The following is a 20,992-nucleotide window of genomic DNA, read 5'->3' as shown; positions in this document are numbered from 1 at the left end:
TTCAGCGTAACTATACAAACTTGTAACACTTTGTCTGCAATGTGTCTTACTAGCTTGATTACCAAGCACATCAGTTAAATAAAATTACATTCATGTACCACGGCTATTAATTCATTTAATATACTATTTCCCTGTGGAAGTTGGACCTTTCTTGTCCATTTGAACCTTTGATGCTTCTTAGAAATCTAAGTGCAGTAAAACCCATCATTTCGCGGAAGACCTTTGCTCAGTCCGCCAAGGCCCATGTGATCTCCTGGATGCTAAACACTTTAACTCCCATTCCCATTCCCATACTGACCTCTCTGTCCTGGGCTTCCTCCACTGTCAGAGTGAGGCCAAATGCAAATTGGAGGAACAGCACCTCATATGTCGCTTGCAGCTTACAACCCAGTGGTATGAATATTGATTTCTCCAACTTCAAGTAACCTTTCCCTCTCTCTCTCGTCCCTCCCCCACTGTAGTTCTCTGACTAGTTTCACTGTCTTCCTGATTAATTTAACTGTTTGAATGCCTCGTGGTCATCTTCCCCTCAGCCAGCAACAAGCCATTCTACATTTCTTTGAACATTGTCTGCTTTGATCTGTTGTTTTCACACCTTACCCTTCCATATCTCTAGTTTCCCATTCCCCTGGCTCTCAGTCTGAAGGGTATTGACCCAAAACATCACTTATTCCTTCTCTCCATGGATGCTGCCTGTCCCATTGAGATACTCCAGCATTTTGTCTATTTCCAATAATCAACTATTCTATTATTTTGTTATCCTGATGGTTCAGCATGTGGCTGGTGTCTGATGTTTGCTGTTTGCAGTGTTCTCTTGGAATTCACTGGAACATTTTCCACCATGCACTGGGTTCCCTGGTAAATTTATTATACAGTTGGTTAATGTCTTAAATGTGCATTGGGATTGTGCTGAAATTAACATCTAATGTTATTTACATCCAGACATTATGTAACATCTGGTAATCTGGTATCTGCCAAAATTCAAATGTCAAATTAACCAAATTTTACTGTATAGTACATCCATCAGCTCCCTTTATTCACAGAGTACTTTAAACACTGCAATAAATTGGTTAGTCAAAATTTCTTCTTATTAAAAACTCCACCCAACGACCTTGAATTTTATTAGACATCCAGTTATGATGACTTTTAATACCAGCTTTAATACTTTCAATGACAGATGTGAAGCCAACTGGCCTGTAATTCCCAGCAATCTGTCTCCTACTTTTGTAGTAACATTTGCTCTTTACTGATCTAATGAAATGTTTCCAGAATGTAAGGGCAAATCAAAACCATCTCCAATTGTCGCCACTTTTTTTCAGATTCCTAGAAGGAAGTCCATCAGGACCTAGAGACTAGTCAATCTTTATCGCCAATGATTTCTCAAGTCCCACTTCCACCATGATTCTAATTTTTGTGATGATCATCGTTTTTCGTGAGGTGAACTTTGTATCTCAAGATTTCTGTTCATTCCGTCAGTCCCAGATGTAGCTAGCCACAAAGGCCTGTTGCCTCCATCTCAGGTCATCCTGAGAACTGTGAATATCAATAGAATTTGAAGTCTGACTTTTAAAGTCAGTGTGAAATTTATCGGAGCAATCTAAACGCACAGAATATTTGAATATCACAGTAAATCATCAGTTTCCATGCAAGTGCTGACCGCAAGGGTCAGGCAGTGTGATACAAACAGTGAGTGCTATTTTTGTCGCATAGAGTTCCAAGGTTTAGATGGTGAAGAAAAAATAGTGTTTTTACACTCTTATTTAGACACTGTGACACTGGTGATATATTTCCAGGTCAGGATGGTGTGCAGCTTTAAGGAAGGTTTATAGATCATGGTGTTTCCATGCCCTTGAAGTGCTTACCTTTCTTAGCAGCAAACATGTGGGTTTAGGAGGTGATGTTGGATTAGCCTGGGCACATTACTTCAGTGCATTTACTAGATGGTTCACACAGTAGTCGGTCATGGTACTGTGGTGCATCACAATAGTTGCACGGCTGCCTTGTAACTTCAACCAACTTGGTCTGATCCTGACTTAATAGAACCTCTGGTTCTGTTAATATAGAAACGCAAGGAACTTTAGATGCTGGTTTACAAAAAAAAGACACAAGTGCTCAAGTAACTCGGGGTCAAGCAGCATTCCAGCGATGCAGCCTGACTTGTTTTAGTTCAGCATTTTGTGTCTGTAATAGGGAGTTTGCATGTGAATGTGTGGGTTTCTGTTGCATGCTCCAATTTCTTCCACATCCCAGAGATGTGCAGGTAGGTTTATTGTCTACTGTAAAACTACACCATTGTGTAGGTTAATTGCAGGCAGAATCGGAAGAGGTTTGGATATGCAATGTCCAAAGAGGTTTGCATGTGCAAGGAATATCAAGATTCGAGGGAATGGGGGTTAATGGAATTGCTTCCCAGAGGTGAAATGGACTTGGTGAGCATTAAGGCCATTTTCTGTGTCGTTATAAGCATAGTGAAACTTAATATGTGAACTAATGTATTTTCTCTAGAAACGTTTGAGGAGAGGCAATATAATCTTAGCATGTAAAATATATTGGAGTGGAAACAAGCCCTTCGACCCAACTTGGCCACACAGACCAATACATCCCACCTGACCGTTTGGCCCATATCCCTCTAAACCTATTGCAATTAATTTTAGAAGGGATGTAAGATTACAGAGATTTGAGGTTCTGTTTGCACACACTTTTAAAGCTGTTGAGAAATGCACGGTTTTTAATTTTCTATATCTATGTTAAGCCTCACTTCCGAGATAAGCCCTTCACAAGGATATTAAGGGTGCCAAGCCCTGGAGACAGTGCTGAGGCAAATTACTGGAGCAATACCAGGAATAAGGGATTTCAGTTACATGGTCAGGGAAGCTAGAATTTCTTTCTTTAATGTAGAGAAAGGTAAGTGCAGATTTAATGGGTTTTAGTGACAAGATAACGTTTCTCAAGCCTTTCAAATGAAGGACTTGTGTGGCAGTGTAAGCAGGGAGTGAGAAAGGCGCAAGAAGAGTGGGAGATGAAGGCAAATAGTTTGGGAGGAGGAGGGGGAATTGCTCAATTACAAAGCAGCGATGCTGCACTCTTTTTCATTACGCTTTATTTCAGAAAGAATTGTTTTCTCCAGAGACCGCACCTACATTCTCCACTCTAATAATTAGCATTACATTAACATTGAATCAAATTGATTAATTTTATTATTGAACCACTCGCCCTCCTCTTCCCAAACTCTCACTTCAATCCCTTCCCCTTCTCGTGGTTTTCTAATATCAGGGAATGTTGCCAACTGGCCCATTCCAGACTGTGGGAGTACGCGCTGAAGGACTTGCTGAAGCTGGGTGCAGCCAAGGCTGTGTGGGGGAGGATCACAGTCTAAGTTCCGTCCACAGACAGGACATTGGGGGGCAGTATCTGGTGGAGACACCCCCAAAACAAGGCAAGGGATATCACCCCAGGGGGCTACATGAGTGGTAAGGCACTTGGTATACGGGTAGATTGTGAACACTACCGAATACAGGTGCACAACCTTTTATCCAAAGATCCAAATAACGAAAACCTCCGAATAGCGACATTTTTTCGGTCCTTGAAGAAAGGTCCTTGAAAACGTTCACCGAGGGCGGCCCGCAGAGGTGACAGTGGAACCTCCGGTCGGTCCTCGAAGAAAGGGGAACTAAATCCCCATTCATAAAAGAGAAGGTGAGGGTATATTGCGCGGGAGGGTTAATAATTGACAATATGCTGCTACCTGCCCGCTGAGTTAAAACGTTCCCACGGTAGACTCACGATACACAGTGTATCGTGAGTCTTGCGTGGGAACTTTTTAACTCAGCGTGCAGGCAGGCAGCTAGATTGTCGCTCTCCCCTTCAGTTTCACCCCTTTAACACCTACACCCCCACTGCTTCCCGGCCATGTGGGAAGTGTGACCCCCCATCCCCAGTCCCCTCTCCAGCTCCCCCTCTCAATGCCCGATGTTCGCGGGGGCTTTGAACTGTCTTCACGTCAGCGATGGCAGCATACAGTGCAGTCACCGGAGACGTCGGGACCAATTGGACGTCGACCACCAGGCCCACCGCAAGCACGGAGATCCCAGAGACCCACAGCCAACAGCAGCGCAGCCCCGCTCCAACTACAGAGGAATCTGGGTTGCGGATGACGGGGCGCAGCTCGGGGCGTCGTAGGGGCCCATCGGGGGGCGGGTTCCTGTTGATCCTGACGTATCCGGCCACCTGCTATCCTCCGGGAACTGTACCGCCCTTGCAGGAGAGTGGGGTTGTTTGCAGTTGCAGAGGGAGGGGGCAAGGGCGGTACAGTTCCCAGTCTCAGCTCCAGTCCAGGGGGGTGGCCGGAGACGTCAGGACCAACGGGACAGCGACCCCCAGGCCTACTGCAAGCACGGCGATCCCAGAGACCCACAGCCAGCAGCAACTCCAGCCCAGCCCCGCTCCAACTCCAGGGGAACACGTAGGGGCAGAAGCGGATGGTGTGCAAGGTACGTCTTTCTTGTTCTTGGGGTGGCGGATGAGGGGGTGCAGCTCGGGCTGTGGGCAAACTACCACTTGTCACCGTAGCGGCCCATCGGGGAGAGGATTCCTCTGGAGTTGGAGGGGGGTATTGTGCTGTTTGATCGCCCCCTACTATCCCAGGGACAGGGAGACACAGCGGCTTTTTAGACTGGTGGGCAATCACTTTCAAAGTTCTGCCCACACAGTCAGTACACCTCTCCTACACTGCATTTCATACAAACATTTATTCTGCAAGAAAAAAACTACATTTGAAGACTCAAACTCGCGACCGAGTAACTGCCGGGATCAAGGCGCAAACTCGCGACCTTGCGGATATGAGCCGAGCACTCTACCATTTATCCAGCCATTAAAATCTACGCTAAAAAATTTCCATTCCGAAGACCGACAAATTCTGAATTACGAAAAGTGTCTGGTCCCAAGGCTTTCGGATAAAAGGTTGTGCACCGGTATAACGCTAATTGATGTATACAGTGCCCTCCATAATGGTTTGGGACGAAGACCCATCATTTATTTATTTGCCTCTGTACTCCACAATTTGAGATTTGTAACATTAAAAAAATCACGTGGTTAAAGTGCACATTGTCAGATTTTAATAAAGGCCATTTTTATATATTTTGGTTTCACCATGTAGAAATTACAGCAGTGTTTATACAGTCATTCCATTTCCGGGCACAATAATGTTTGAAACACAGCAATGTCATCAAATGAAAGTAGTTATAATAATAATAAATTTTATTTATGGGCGCCTTTCAAGACTCAAAGACACCTTACAAAATTTAGTAAACAGAATACAAAACATGTAAGCGGAATGAAACAAAACAAAAAATAACGACAAAAAAATAAAATAAATAAATAGTAAAGACATCAACAATACACAATTCAAAGAGAGAGCAGCGGCAGCTAATCGCGCCACTCTCCCTTCCAGCAGCCATCTTGGAAACAGAACAATAAGGATCTTTAACATAGAAACATCACCCCACAATGGTTACCATTATGGGGGAAGGCGCAATGTCCAGTCCCCATCCCCAGTTCACCCATAGTCAGGCCAATTGAGGCCTCCACAGTTGCCTCTACGGAAGCCCGATGTTCCAGGCCGTTCTCGCCGGGTGCTGTTGCTCCGGCGTCGGGAGAGTATTCTCAGCGGCTAGGGACACCTGGAACGGCCGCTTCCTTACCGGAGACCGCGGCTTCCGAAGCCGACAAGGCCGCGACGGTTGGAGCTCCACCACTGGCGATCTCATCGAGATCCCAGGCTCCAGATGTTGAAGTCAGCACCGCAGACCCGCAGCTCCGCGATGTTTTTATCGGCGGTCTTCAGCTCACCGGAGCTCCAGCGTGGCGACCCAGGCAAGGCATCGCCCGCTCCGCGATAGCACTCCAGCGCTGTGCCGAAGCCGAGGTGCTGGGCGGTCCCCTGGGGAAAACGCCGCTCCAGGCCTACTGGTAGGCCGCGAGGACGGGTCGACGGTGCAGCCCGGAGAAAAGCTGCCACTCCGACCAGGTAGGGACCTAGAATGTAGGTTCCTCCCTCCCCCCCCCTCCCCCACATAAAAAAATGTCTAGACCTCCTAAAAACAAACGCTGAAACTCACTAAACATTAAAGAAAAAAGTGAAAAAGACGGGACAGCTGCTAGCTAGCAGCCATGCCCCAAGATGGCGCCCCCCGTTATGTTTAGTATTTTGTTGGATATTCTTTGCATGTAATGACTGCTTGAAATCTGCGAATCATGGACATCACCAGTTGCTGGGTGTCTTCTCTGGTGATGCTCAGCCAGGTCTGTATTGCAGCCGTCTTTAGCTTATGCTTGTTTTGGGGTCTAGTCCCCTTCAGTTTTCTCTTCAGCATATAAAAGGCATGCTCAATTGGATTCAGATCAAGTGATCTGGGCTCTCGCTTAACTTTTTTTCCCTGTTGCCAGCCGGGCAACCTTGACAGCTTTTTAGGTTGCCAAATGACACTTTAGGTGGTCATTTAAGACGGTTTGCATGATGCGTGCGATAATGTGCTCGGACGAAGTGCGTAGTTACCAGTCGGAATTATGCTCAACGAAGCATTTACATATGTTCAAGAAGGAATTGCAGATGCTGGAAAATCGAAGGTAGACAAAAGTGCTGGAGAAACTCAGCGGGTGCAGCAGCATCTATGGAGCGAAGGAAATAGGCAAAGTTTCAGGCCGAAACACATCAGTCTGAAGAAGGGTTTCGGCCCGAAACGTTGCCTATTTCCTTCGCTCCATAGATGCTACCGCATCCGCTGAGTTTCTCCAGCACTTTTGTCTACATTCACATATTATTTCTGTTTCAAATAACTCAAAAACTAAACATATTCACCAATCAATAAATGATATATACCACAGGCACACATAAATGCTGTAGAAACTCAGCGGGTGCAGCAGCATCTATGGAGCGATGGAAATGGGTAATGTTTCGGGCCGAAACCCTTCTTCAGACTGATAGGTGCTGTCGGGGAGAACGATAGAAAAAGGAGGAGGATGAGCCCGAGGGCTGGGGGATGGGAAGAGACAGCCCGAGGGCTGAGGAAGGGGAGGAGACGGCAAGGGCTAACAAAATTGGGAGAATTCGATGTTCATGCCTGCAGGATGCAGACTCCCCAAGCGAAATATGAGGTGCTGTTCCTCCAATTTCTGGTGTTGCTCACTCTGGCAATGGAGGAGACCCAGGACAGAGAGGTCGGATTGGGAATGGGAGGGGGAGTTGAAGTGCTGAGCCACCGGGAGGTCAGGTAGGTTCTTGCAGACCGAGCGGAGGTGTTCGGCGAAGCGATCGCCCAACCTCCGCTTAGTCTCACCGATGTAGATCAGCTGACATCTAGAGCAGCGGAGTAGTAGATGAGGTTGGAGGAGATACAGGTGAACCTCTGTCGCACCTGGAACGACTGCTTGGGCCCTTGAATGGAGTCGAGGGGGGAGGTAAAGGGACAGGTGTTGCATTTTTTGCAGTTGCAACGGAAAGTGCCCGGGGAGAGGGTGGTACAGGAGGGAAGGGAAGAATTGACAAGGGAGTTGCGGAGGGAGTGGTCTTTGCGGAAGGCAGATATGGGGGGAGATGGGAAGATGCGGCGAGTGGTGGGGTCACGTTGGAGGTGGCGAAACTGACGGAGGATTATTTGTTGTATGTGACGGCTGGTGGGGTGAAAGGTGAGGACTAGGGGGACTGCCCTTGTTGTGAGTGCGGGGATGGGGAGAGAGAGCAGTGTTGCGGGGTATGGAAGAGACCTTGGTGCGAACCTCATCTATGGTGGAGGAGGGGAACCCCCATTCCCTGAAGAATGAGGACATTTCAGATGCCCTGGTGTGGAAGCCTCATCCTGGGAGCAGATGCGGCATGGACGGAGGAATTGGGAGTAGGGGATCGAGTCCTTACAGGAAGCAGGGTGGGAAGAAGTGTAGTCCAGATAGCCATGGGAGTCAGTGGGTTTATAGTGGATGTCGGTCAGAAGTCTATCACCTGCGATGGAGATAGTGAGGTCAAGGAATGGTAGGGAAGTGTTGGAAATAGTCCAGGTATATTTGAGTGCCGAATGGAAGTTGGTGGTGAAGTGGATGAAGTTAGTCAGTTGTGTGTGGGTGCAGGAGGTGGCCCCAAAGCAGTCGTCGATGTAACGGAGGTAGAGGTCGGGGATGGGGCCCTGGTACGTATTGAACAAGGATTGTTCGACTTACCCGACAAAGAGGCAGGCGTAGCTGGGGCCCATGCGTGTGCCCATAGCTACGCCTTGTATTTGGAGGAAATGGGAGGAGTCAAACATGAAGTTATTGAGGGTAAGGACCAGCATATTATGATATATACCACAATGACATGCAACAAAATTATAATACAATATCTCAACTCTTTTTACACATTGCAATTAATGCAATTTCTATTAGTTCTTTCTGCTTCCAAACAAAAATGTGGTTGGATTATTCTGCCTATGATCAACCTGTGTCAATAAATCCTGGACCATGGTAACATATATGCTTAACCATACACACTACAGATTGATACAAGCATGTTTTCTGTGAAGGACCGAAAATTACCATGACATGGCCATAGCATGGGTCGTTATTGCTATTGGCACAGAAACACTCTGCCTTCCCACATAATTTATCCATAACAAAATATACAGGTGGCAAGGAAATTTCTAAAGGCATTTTATGATAATAGCTGTTAAAACTGACTATACCCATCTGACAGGTTAAGCATCACACTAACTGACAAGAGATGGCCGAAGGACAAATGTTCTTTTGGTAATATGTTTAAAGGTGTCAAAACAAATTGGGAATTAAAACACATTTGATTGCATTCAGTTATCAAACATAGTCAATGTTCGCTCTGAAGCCCATGAAGCACAATAGGGTCAGGGGGTGTGTGAATCAGTGCAGGGTGGATAGATGGCGGGGGGAGGGGGGTTGAGAGGGCAATCGGGGCAGGATGGATGGATTGAGTCGGGTGAATTAGTACGTGTTGGTTGGAGTATGTAAAATTGTGAGGGGAGAGCACGGGGGATGTCAGTGGTGTTAAATGGGGGGAACAGTACGGGATGGATGGGGGAGGGATCAGTACAGGATGAATGGGAGGTTCAGTACAGGATGAATGGGGTTAGACAAAAATGCTGGAGAAATTCAGCGGGTGAGAGCAGGCTATTCTAGACTGGGTATTGAGTAATGAGGAAGGGTTAGTTAGCAGTCTTGTTGTGCGAGGCCCCCTGTTTCTCAGTCTCATACTGGGTTCTTTGACTTTCATTGGCACAACTTTGGTCCTCATGTTGATAAACAGCAATAAAAGTTTCCAAAGGTGATGGAAAGACTGGAGAAAAGACTATATACTTAATGCGGCATTTAAACTCATCTGAGCAATTACAAACGCCTATGAAGACATGTGTCCCAAACATTCTGGTGCCCTGAAATGGGGGGGGCGGGGGGGGGGCTATGTATTGTCTACATGGTGAAACAAAAATGTTTCGAAAAAAACCTTTAATAAAATCTGACAATGTGCACTTTAACCACATGTGATTTTTTTTCTATTACAAATCTCAAATTATGGCGTACAGAGGTATATAAATAAATGATGGGTCTGTGTCCCAAACATTATGGAGGGCACTAGATGCTGAGAATGTGGGAAGAGCTTTGTACTGTTCTTGTTTTTTATTTCTGAATAGATTTTATTGTGGGGGAAAACCCTCCCTGAATTCCCTGCCATCACTGCCACTCCAGGGCTCCTCGACTCGTTCATTTGAAAAGCTTGAGAAACTTTATCCTTTATAAGTGGGTCATAGCCAGAAAGAAAGAAAACTTGAAAGATGAGAAGGTTTTTAATGCGCCTAGTTATTGTCATCCAGAGTGCACCTTCAGAAAAGGCTTGTAGGTTTTTCCAAAGGGTATTGTCTATAAAGTCAATAAGGAAATGTTTGCAAGGAGAAAGAGGATGGAGGAAATTAAGGTCTGAAGAAGGGTCTCGACCCGAAACATCACCCATTTCTTCTCTCCAGAGATGCTACCTGACCTGCTGAGCTACTCCAGCCTTTTGTGTCTCTTCGAGGGAATTAGTAGTTTTATGCCCAAGAGCTGTTATGGGTGTGTGTTTTCAAATGGTGCTTAAATCAAAATAAACTATTTCTATGCTTTCCATTTTATAATCAACTGTTTTACTTAACTTCAATGATTTTAAAGCACTTGGCCACATTCAGAGGTAGCTTTTGATAAATGCCAGCTTTTCTTTGCCTGTTGTATTTTAATGGCACAAAATGGCTGCCCCTTTATTAACTTTACATCTTATCTCAGCCAAATGTATGCAATTGTAATGATCGAACTCAAACTTTTTTCCAGAAAAAATGAGGCAGAATTTGAGTGACATTGAGGTATTCTCAGTAGAGGTTATTTATTAGTAAAAATGGAATGTTTAAAAAGCTAACTCCCCTCTTTGTCCTTACCACTGTGCTTTGAAATCTCCCTCATTAATACCAAAACGTGCAATGATCTGCCTCTGTAAATTGCCCCTGGTGGTTGCAATAGCGTTCACTTGTCTGAATGGGTGAGCAATGGTTGGCGTGGACTTGGCAGGATGATGGGCCTGTTTCCATGCTGTATCTTTCAATCAATCAGTCATTTTTATGGCAGGAATTTTGTGTTTTCAATGTGATTTACAAAGAGCCACTGATGTTTATTAAAGTTAAGCCAGTAAGTTTCATGCAATACCTCACCTTTGATTTCACGTTTTTGAAGCGAGGATCAATAATTAGGGTTTCAATTTTTTATAAAAGGTGGGCGAATGATTATTTTAATTCAATACCCTCCCAAAAGAGGCGGAGAATGGTTTAATTTACAAATCTGGGAATAGGTTAGTGTCGTGTCCATCTTGCTGGTGAAGTCACAACAAACACACACTATTTCCTGACTAGGTTTTAAAATTAAAATTCATAAATATAAACAGGGAATTGGAAAGCAATATACGGGACATCATTGTTATAGATGATGATCAAAAGTTTAAATGATAGATCCACCTAAGTTTGTCAAGGAAACATTTTATAATTTTTTTTTCTCATTTCGAGGAGGGAAGCAAGATCATTTTAATGTTGTGGACTTTGGCTGGTACTACTTTGTTTCCTATGTGTAATAATAAATAAAATTAGTTGTTTGGCTGTTCCTCACATCACTAGCTTCAAATCATCTTTGGAAAGGCTGACAATGCTTGCAAAGTACGGAACATCCAGTTCAGATTAAAATGTCTAATGGTTACATGTCATATCAAGCATTTCTATGTGTAACTAGACCAAGGGGGATCTGTTGGGTCCAATGCGGGGGGGGGGCTGCGGCATCTCACACACACACACACACACTAACCACCACCCCCACACACACACACACACGCACAGACTAACCAACCCCCTTGATATTATATTAATATTATTCATTGGCTCCTTTAACCCCATCCCTGCCCTATCTCGAGGGGCAGAGAGAGACTAACCAACAGAGAAAGATTATTAGGAGGGCTCCTTTTACCCCAGATGAGGGGCAGAGAGTGGGGCAGAGAAAGAGAGGGAGGGGGGGAGAATGGGGAGAGAGGGGGGAGGGAGAGGGCGGCGGCGCGGACGGGGCCGACTGCGAACGGGCGGTGGGCCTCTGGACTTCGGGCGGCGTGGACGGAGCCAACTGCGAACGGGCGGCAGCTCTCGGGACCTCTCTGGACCTCGGGCAGCACGGATGGGTCCGACTGTGAACGGGCGGCGGACCTCGGCAGCTCTCTGGATCTTGCGGGACTTCTGACGCCCTCGGAGGTCCAACCAAATTACTGCGTGTTCAGCGGCTTCAATCCAGAGCCCTGGGGGGGAGGGCGGGGCGCTGTGGACGATCGGCCGAGTGCGAATTACGCGGGGGGGGGGGGTTACGTAACTCGCAGCTCGTGAAAAACAGTGGCCAGCAGGCTGCGCGGCAGCGAGTAGCAGAGCAATTGTGACGTCAACAGCTCGCTTCACCTCGTTAACTTCAAAAAAGATCTCAGAAGAATTTGAAGAAATAACTCGGGAAATAATGAATCAAATTTTCAGATGAGGCGATTATTGACATAATGAGGTAAATCTCTACCGGAATATGTAAAAATTTCACCGTTAGCGCACAGGTTTTCGAGGAGATGTGAAACACAATCAAACACACAAATAAATACACATCACATAAACATCCAAGATCAGCGTTTTATAATAATAGAGATAATGGAGCTGTGTGCAAAGTGGACACTGAAGAGGTATTTCAGATTTAGATTGGTATACTTTATATATACAATGAAATGATGCAATGAAATTCTGTGTTCATATGAAACTCACAAAATAAACAGTTAGACATACGGTACTGAAAAATACAACAATGAGAGTGGTCAAACATCAGAATGCTGCTTGATTTTAGTGCAATCTGAAGTAGTGGAAAAACAAATTTGAAGTACAATAACAATAAGTGAATGTTGCCGAGAGAGTAACAGATAAATGGAACAAGCTGCCAGAGAAAGTGGTAGAGACAGGTACAATTACTAAGCATAAGCACATTTAGGCATACACATAGGATAGGTTTAGAGGGATATGGGCCAAATGCAGGAAAATGGGGCTAACTCAGGAAGACACCATGGTCAGCATTGATTATTTGGGCTGAAGGATCTTTGCTATATAACTTTGACTATGACCAAAATCTAAACCACCACTGTGCAGACTGACTATCATAAACTGAAGTTCTATTTTTTACTTCTCCAATAATTTCTGATGTTACAATTTGCTTCATCTTCTTGCTGATAGTTCATCAGTTAATCAACATGTGAGGGCCAGTTAGTGCAAATATCTCATTCCCATCGATTCATCCCTCATGAATGAGACAGTTTACTCAGTTGTCATGTCATTTGACAACAAACAACGCATAAGCTAAGGGGCTTGTTTCAAGGAAGTAACATTTGAAGGATTTACTGAGTCAGTCTTTCCATTTCACCGTTACCGCGTTGTTTTTTTCAAGAAGATGTGATTATACACAAACAAACACACACACATCCAAGAAGATCAGAGTTTTAATAGGTACTAAACCAAGTGGGACCCGTTGGGTCCCGTCCCCACAACGTGCGGTAGCGGAAGGGGGTGGGCGGCCTCACACACACACGAACCACCCCACACACACCCACATACACTAACCACCCCCTTGATAATATATTCATATTATTCATTGGCTCCTTTTACCCCATCCCGGCCCTATCCACTGACGCATAGCCCTCAACTCGCAGGCGTGTCTCGAGGGGGGGGGGGGGGTAGAGAGAGGGGGCAGAGACAGAGAGAGAGAGGGGGGAGGAGAGAGGGGAGATGGGGGGGGGGGGGGGAGGGAGGGCGAGGGGGATTGGAATGGGGGGGAGAGAGGGGTGGAGGTGGGGGAGAGAGGGGCAGAGACAGAGGGGGAAGAAAGAGGGGAGAGGGGAGAAAGAGTGGGGGGAGAAAGTGGAGGGGGAGAGGAAAGAAGGGAGCGGGCAGTGGGGCGCTCGTCAACCAAAGGAATTCAGCTGCTTCAATCCAGAGCCCAGGGGAGGGGGTGGGGGGTCGTCACAGAGGAGGGCTGATTCCCAAACACTCCCGTAAGCTTCAGGCTGCAGGCTTCATTCAGGTTGCAGGCTTTAGGGCCCGATTATGGGGGGGGGGGGGGGGGGGGGGGGGGGGTGGTGGGGGGGAAGTGGTCGAGGGGGGGTGACGTCACTCGCAGCGCGTGGAATTCAGCGCAGGCAGATCCATTTTGACGTGCCCATCTCGTTTATTTTCTAAGTTATTTGAAATTGTTGAATGTCTTTTCGAGAAGATGTGATTATACACAAATACACACATAAATAAATACATTCATATACAAGATCAGACTTTTAATAGTTATATGATATGATGGTCCAAACACAGGCAGGTGGGACTAGTGTAGATGGGACATGTTTGTTGGTGTTGGCAAGTTGGGCTGAAGGGCTTGTTTCAACACCGTATGACTATGACACTGTGAATAACAAATGTTCAATGTATTCTTGAGTAAATGATCAGTATGTGTCTTTTTTTTTAATTTTTGGAGGTATTTAGAAGTTAAATTCATTCTTTTTCATTCTATATATGCATTTATTATCATATGAGAAACCCTTGCTTATTCTGACTCACTGTGGCTTGTACATATTTAATGTGTATAATATTAGTATGTGTTCATAGTGATACTGCATAATACTATTCTTTGGGATATTGCTAAATGTCAAGTGTTCAAAAATATATATTGGCAAATGTAATGTGACCACTATAGGAAAAATAAGATTCCTTTGATAAATCATAGAATGTTATATATTTTACTGACTAGTAAAAAAAATGTTTGTTCTATTAGCAGGTAATAGATGACTACACTGGTGTCATTAATGTTGAACAAAATGAAAGACCTGAAGAAGCAAACCTTCAGGTAGTAATCTTAATCTTATTATTTGTTGACAGATTTGTAATTGTAGACTGTAGCCTTCTGCCAGAACTATAAAGTGCCTGAGTATTTAGCAAATCTATGGAATAACGCATTAAATAATGTATTTAATTTAAGGTTAATTGGAATGGCAAGCCCGTAGAAGGAGACACAAAAAAGCTGCAGTATTTAATTCACAATTGAACAAATGTAAACACTTCAATTTATGTCCACGTATTTATGCACAAGTATTTCCTCCTGGGATAAATGAAGTTCTATCGTATCGAATCCCACTCAACATGTTTGGCTACTGGAGCAATTGACCATACCAAGTGGTCAATTCGCTGAGAAGGGTTGACACCAGAAATTGCAAATCCTGATTTGCAATTAAAAAACAATGCGGTGGAAGATGATAAAAGGGACTTGAAAAGGATTTGCAACATATAGCCCAAAGGTTTGTTGGAAACAAGTAGGGAGTGTAAGGGTGGTTAAGGAACTACTGAGAGTATCAGTAAGGTACCAAGTGAATACCTTGCCTTGGTCTTCACGATGGATTCTGCCAGTATTAACGTGTAAAAGGAGACAACACCAGTATTGGATTGGATAAAAAATCAAGAGTGTTTTATTATCTGATGTTCTGAAAAGAAACAATGAAATTCTTATTTGCAATAGCACAACAGATATATAGACATAGTACCCTGTAAACACTATAATTGACAACAAAAACAAAGTTCAGTATATCTTAAAAAAAAATAACAATAATAGGGCAAAGACAAAAACAATGCTCCCAATGTAGTTTGGAGCTCAGTTGGAAGTTGTAGTGTTTAATAGCCTCATGGTTGTTGGGAAGAAGCTGCTCCTGAATGTGGACGTTACAGTTTTCAGGCTCCTTCCTGTACCTTCTTCCCAATGGCAGGAGTGAAATGAAACCATGGCCAGGGTGATGTGGGTCTCTGATGATGCTGGCTGCCATCTTTAGGTGACGACTCCTGTAGATTTCTTCGATGGTGGGGAGGTCAGGACTTGGCAATGTTCACCACGGTGTGCAATCGTCTTCATTCTTGGGCATTCGAGTTGCCGAACCAGGCCATGATGCAAACAGTCAATATGCTCTCTATTATACGCCTGCAAAAGTTCAAGAAATTATTCGTTGATATACCGAATCTCCACAGTCTTCTAAGGATGTAGAGGCGCTGATGGGCTTTCTTCATGATTGCATCAATATGCTGGATCCAGGACAGATTTTCAGAGATGCATGTCCAGGAAGTTTTTGACACTCTCCTTCACTGTCCCCTGAATGAAGACGGGTTTGTGGATCCTAGGCCTTCCTCTTCTGAAGTCAACAATTTTTGTTTTACTACTGTTGAGAGCAAGTTTGTTGTTTTGGCACCATTCAATCAGACGATTGATCTCCCTCCTATACTCGGCGACTCGTCGTCATCGCTACTTCGTCCAACAACGTAGTGTCGTCGGCGAATTTGAAGGTGGAGTTGGAACTGTGTCCGGCTATACAATCATGAGTATAGAGTGAGTAGAGCAGGGCTCTTCTCTGCTCACTCTATACAGCCTTGAGGTGCATCTGTGCTGATGGTTATTGAAGAGGAGGTGTTGCTGCCAATTCGTACTGATGATGTTCTGTTGATGAGGAAGTTGAGGATCCAGTTGCAGAGGGATGCATAGAGACCCTGTTCCATGAGCTTGGTAACCAGTTTGGAGGGGATATTGGTGTTGAACGCTGGGCTGTAGTGTGTGAACAGCATCCTGATCTATGCGTTCTTATTGTCCAAGTGGTCCAGTGCAAAGTGGAGAGCCAGCAAGATTGCATTCTCTTTTGACCAGTTGGCGGCAGTAGACAAATTGTAGTGGGTCCAGGTTCTTGTTGAGATAGGAGTTGATGGGTGTATTTTTATGCAGCTGAGAAAAGGTGCTCTGATGTCCAAATAGTTGCAAGCTGAAGGTTTAGCAAAATGCATTGTTGCTACCACAGCAATCAATAGTGTAGGTGTTTAGAGCATCTAAGAAATATTGTAATTGAAAACAAAATCAATGTGGAGGATTAAAAAAAAGTAACTGGGCGAGTCAAGCAGCATCCCTGGAGGACATGGACAGGTGACATTTTGTGGCCGGACCTTTCTTCAGACTCTAGTGGGATGGTGTGAGCAAGTAAACGTCCCTTTTCATTTGCTTAATTATGTTTCTTGCTCACGCACTAAGTGTTTTGTCCTCTTAATCAGCGAAAAACATCGAATTTAACTGCTCATCAGCCGGGGGGATTGAAATTGTTTATGGTAACACACTTTTAATTTAAGTGCACTTATATTATGGCAGAATATTCAGAAAGTCAAGGTCAGTAGAATTCCCCACTCCCCTTCATCTTTTCTCCTCTGCAACAATCAATAACATCATCTGCTTGACTGCTGTCAGCCATCAGCCCCAACTTATCTTATGCGCCTTTGTGGAATTTTTGTTTGTTTCTGTGAAGTGTTTTGGAGCATTTTATTAAATTAAATTTTTCGTGGGTTTATTTTTTTGTTCTGAATCATGAAAGTCTATGAGGAAGCGGACGTTTTGAGGAGAATACAGTTTTGAGAAATGAAGAAGTTGGCACTTTGCCCTTTTCTCGCTGGAGTATGTTCTGTCTTTCCTGCGCATCCTGACTATTTTAGTTGAGTTTAGAGATACAGCGTGGAAACAGGCCCTCTGGCCCAACGAGTCCACGCCGACCTGCAATCTCTACACACTAAGACTAACCTACACACCAGGGACAATTTACAATTTTACCATAGCCAATTAAACCTACAAACCTGTATGTCTTTAGAGTGTGGGAGGAATCTGGAGAACCAGGAAAAAACCCACTCATGGGTAGAATGTACAAACTCCATTCAGGACAAAACATCGTACAAGGTGCTGATGCCTCACAGGACCTTGCTGTCTCTTGTCCTGCAAGTTTGCGGATGACACTAAGCTGGGGGGCAGTGTTAGGTGTGAGGAGGATGCTAGGAGACTGCAAGGTGACTTGGATAGGCTGGGTGAGTGGGCAAATGTTTGGCAGATGCAGTTTAATGTGGATAAATGTGAGGTTATCCATTTTGGTGGCAAAAACGGGAAAGCAGATTATTATCTAAATGGTGGCCGATTGGGAAAGGGAGAGATACAGCGAGACCTGGGTGTCATGGTACACCAGTCATTGAAGGTAGGCATGCAGGTGCAGCAGGCAGTAAAGTAAGCAAATGGTATGTTGGCTTTCATAGCAAGAGGATTTGAGTATAGGAGCAGGGAGGTTCTACTGCAGTTGTACAGGGTCTTGGTGAGACCACACCTGGAGTATTGCGTGCAGTTTTGGTCTCCAAATCTGAGGAAGGACATTATTGCCATAGAGGGAGTGCAGAGAAGGTTCACCAGACTGATTCCTGGGATGTCAGGACTGTCTTATGAAGAAAGACTGGATAGACTTGGTTTATACTCTCTAGAATTTAGGAGATTGAGAGGGGATCTTATAGAAACTTACAAAATTCTTAAGGGTTTGGACAGGCTAGATGCAGGAAGATTGTTCCCGATGTTGGGGAAGTCCAGGACAAGGGGTCACAGCTTAAGGATAAGGGGGAAATCCTTTAGAACCGAGATGAGGAGAACTTTTTTCACACAGAGAGTGGTGAATCTCTGGAACTCTCTGCCACAGAGGGTAGTTGAGGCCAGTTCATTGGCTATATTTAAGAGGGAGTTAGATGTGGCCCTTGTGGCCAAGGGGATCAGAGGGTATGGAGAGAAGGCAGGTACGGGATACTGAGTTGGATGATCAGCCATGATCATATTGAATGGCGGTGCAGGCTCGAAGGGCCGAATGGCCTACTCCTGCACCTAATTTCTATGTTTCTATGATTCTGTAATATATGCACATAATAAGCTCTGTACAATAGTGTTTGACATAGAGTGTGAGCAAGTAATAGCTTTGTACAAAATCCAGACTCTGACAAACATGGGCGTGTTAGGGGATTCAGTATTATATATGGAGAGCGAGCAGACAATTATAAGGATGTAATTCACATTATTTAATGTGAATTATTAGGGGCGGCACGGTGGTGCAGTGGTAGAGTTGCTGCCTTACAGCACAAGCTAACCGGGTTCGATCCTGTCTACGGGTGCTGTCTGTATGGAGTTTGTATATTCTCCCCGTGACCTGCGTGGGTTTTCTTTGGGAACTCCGGTTTCCTTCCACATTCCAAAGACATGCAGGTTTGTAGGTTAATTGTGTGTGGGATAGTGTTAGTGTGAGGGGTCCGCTGGTGGGCGTGGACTTGGTGGGCCGAAGGGCTTTTTTCCACGCTGTAACTCTATAACTAGATTTAACTGAATTTCTTTTAAGTCTTGGTGAATTGATTTGAAATATTTGCTCTTTTTTTTTGAGGAGGAACTTAATGTGTTTCGAGCACAATGGATGTCTGAGCTGAATCCAAATGGAAGCTCTATTGGATCGGAAACGGAACATGGCAAAATCTTCGGCCACGGGCTCTCTTTCAAATCTTCAGGTACCAAAGGAAAACAAGAACTTGCTCGTGAAGAAAAGGTAACATTTGCTATGATTGGAGGAATATATTGCAGCTAATTGCTTGAAGTTTGGAAAGCTTAGTTATCATCATATGAACAATAAGCATTGTGCATTATTATTATTCTACATACCTTAATCTCTGGAAGAAATGTGCAGAGAGGATATGCAACCCCTGGATGACAATACTCAGGGGGAAAAAAGGGTATACAAAAGGGAGCAATTGCAGATGATACTTAAACATGGCTGGGCTTTTTGAGAAGAGTGGCTCGGAGGCGCAGTAGTAGTTTTGCTGCCTTACAGCGCCAGAGACCCGGGTTCGATCCTGACAAAGGGTGCTGTCGGTGTGAAGTTTGTACGTTCTCCCCGTAACCTACGTGAGTTTTCTCCGGGAGCTCTGGTTTCCTTGCACAATCCAAAGACATGCAGGTTTGTAGGCTAATTTGTTTAGTATAATTGTAAATTGTCCCTAGTGTGTAGAATAGTGTTATTCCAAATTGTGGGGTTTGCTGGTTGGCACGGAGTCAGTGGATCGAAGGGCCTGTTTCCACGCTGTTTCCAAACCAAACAGGAAGTATTAAAAAGGGATTCATTAAAGATGACACTTAAATATGGCTGGGCTTTTTAAGAAGGTAATAGTAAAATGGAGAAGGCCAGTACCTGAATAAAAGATGCTTATTAATAAAATCAGATTTGCAGAAGCAAAGCAGGTTATCGAGTGATGTGTATTGTTGACTTCAGGAGATGAGTGTGTACAAACTCTTAGTATTTTGACGAAAAGAATCTCAAACAAGTGATGAGGTCTAAGAGATCAAATAATAGGTGGGTTAGAAAATGTTCCAACCAAACTCTGGAGTTAATGAATAATCAAGAACAGCCACAATAATTATTTTAGTGTTTTTTGGAGGTCAGACCAAAAGGCAGAGAACTTTTACATAGAACAGCACAGGAACATGGGCCCACAATGTTTGTGTCCAACATGATGCCAAGTTTTAACTGATTTCATGTGCATGCACATGATCCATATCCCTCTATTCTTTGCACTTCCATGTGCCTATCTAAAACCCCACCATTGTACCTTCCTCCCCCACCACCCTTGGCAAAGTGTTCCAGTCTCCATCCAGGCTCTGTGTACAAATAATACTTGCCCTGCACATCTCCATTAAACATTACCCCTTTCACTTTAAAAAAAAAGATCATTTATTAAATGTTACAGAAATTGTTTTCTTTCTGCTATCCCGATTGAGTCAGCTTTTGGTATTGCTGTAAAGAGTTATTCACAATAATCTTTTTCGCAATATCTGTTGTTTGAGAAATAACCGATCGGCTGGATGTGGAAATTTGAAGGCAATTGTCATGTGTGGCCTCACATCGCAGACAAACAGAGTAGCTGTAATTTGTATTCTGCTGTAACTTCTTGCCTTAAAAGCATATGATTTAATATTTGTTCTACTTGTAACCGTTTTCCTATATATTTTTCAGGCCAAAGAATTATTCCTGAAAGCTGTAGAGCAAGAACAGAATGGAGCAGTTTATGAAGGTATGTGACTGAGTGTTTTAGGAAGTGGTTCCAGTCTTAAAAAGTTACGAATAGCGTTCGTGTCAAAAAGTTTGCAACTATTTTTAAAATATATTGTAATCTTTATTAGGACCTTGGTAAAAGGCAACAATTTCTGCACGCTCATGCAGTTTCATTGAGGTTTCAATTGAGCCTAACTAATGAGCTAAACATCTTCTTCAGTTGCAATGTTCTTTTTTCATATTCAGGCAATTTCCATTCAATTCCTTAAGGATATGGGCTCATGATACAAGCTTGCCTTGATCTGACATCGAAGAGATGGTCTCACTCCCTGAGTATGAAAATTTTAACTTGGAACAGGCCTCGAGAGTCAGTTCCAATATTCAGTTAGTTCATGGAAGATTTATAGAGTCTTACAGCATGAATAATTTCTATTCCATTACCTGTTCATCTTGGAAATGTACCCTTGCCTTGAAATTGAA

The 20,992-nt window shown here is 44.2% G+C and overlaps 1 protein-coding gene across 4 annotated transcripts in view; it reads left to right on the top strand.

Moving 5' to 3' along the window:
• fbxo9 (F-box protein 9) overlaps window positions 1-20,992 on the top strand; it is a 63,157-nt gene that overhangs the window by 4,677 nt on the left and 37,488 nt on the right. The window contains exons 2-4 of one of the 4 annotated variants that reach the window (XM_055636169.1): window positions 14,386-14,454; window positions 18,854-19,012; window positions 20,474-20,531. In XM_055636169.1, the coding sequence (XP_055492144.1) occupies window positions 14,386-14,454; window positions 18,854-19,012; window positions 20,474-20,531 (286 nt within the window). Of the gene's footprint in view, window positions 1-14,382; window positions 14,455-18,853; window positions 19,013-20,473; window positions 20,532-20,992 lie in introns of all 4 variants that reach the window. The other 3 variants (XM_055636170.1, XM_055636168.1, XM_055636167.1) reach the window with 3 other exon arrangements.

The sequence above is a fragment of the Leucoraja erinacea genome, chromosome 5 (genome assembly GCF_028641065.1).
Source record: "Leucoraja erinacea ecotype New England chromosome 5, Leri_hhj_1, whole genome shotgun sequence".
Taxonomy (NCBI): Eukaryota; Metazoa; Chordata; class Chondrichthyes; order Rajiformes; family Rajidae; genus Leucoraja; species Leucoraja erinaceus.
Note: the sequence above shows the minus strand (reverse complement) of the source record. Positions and strands in the feature narration are given on the sequence as shown.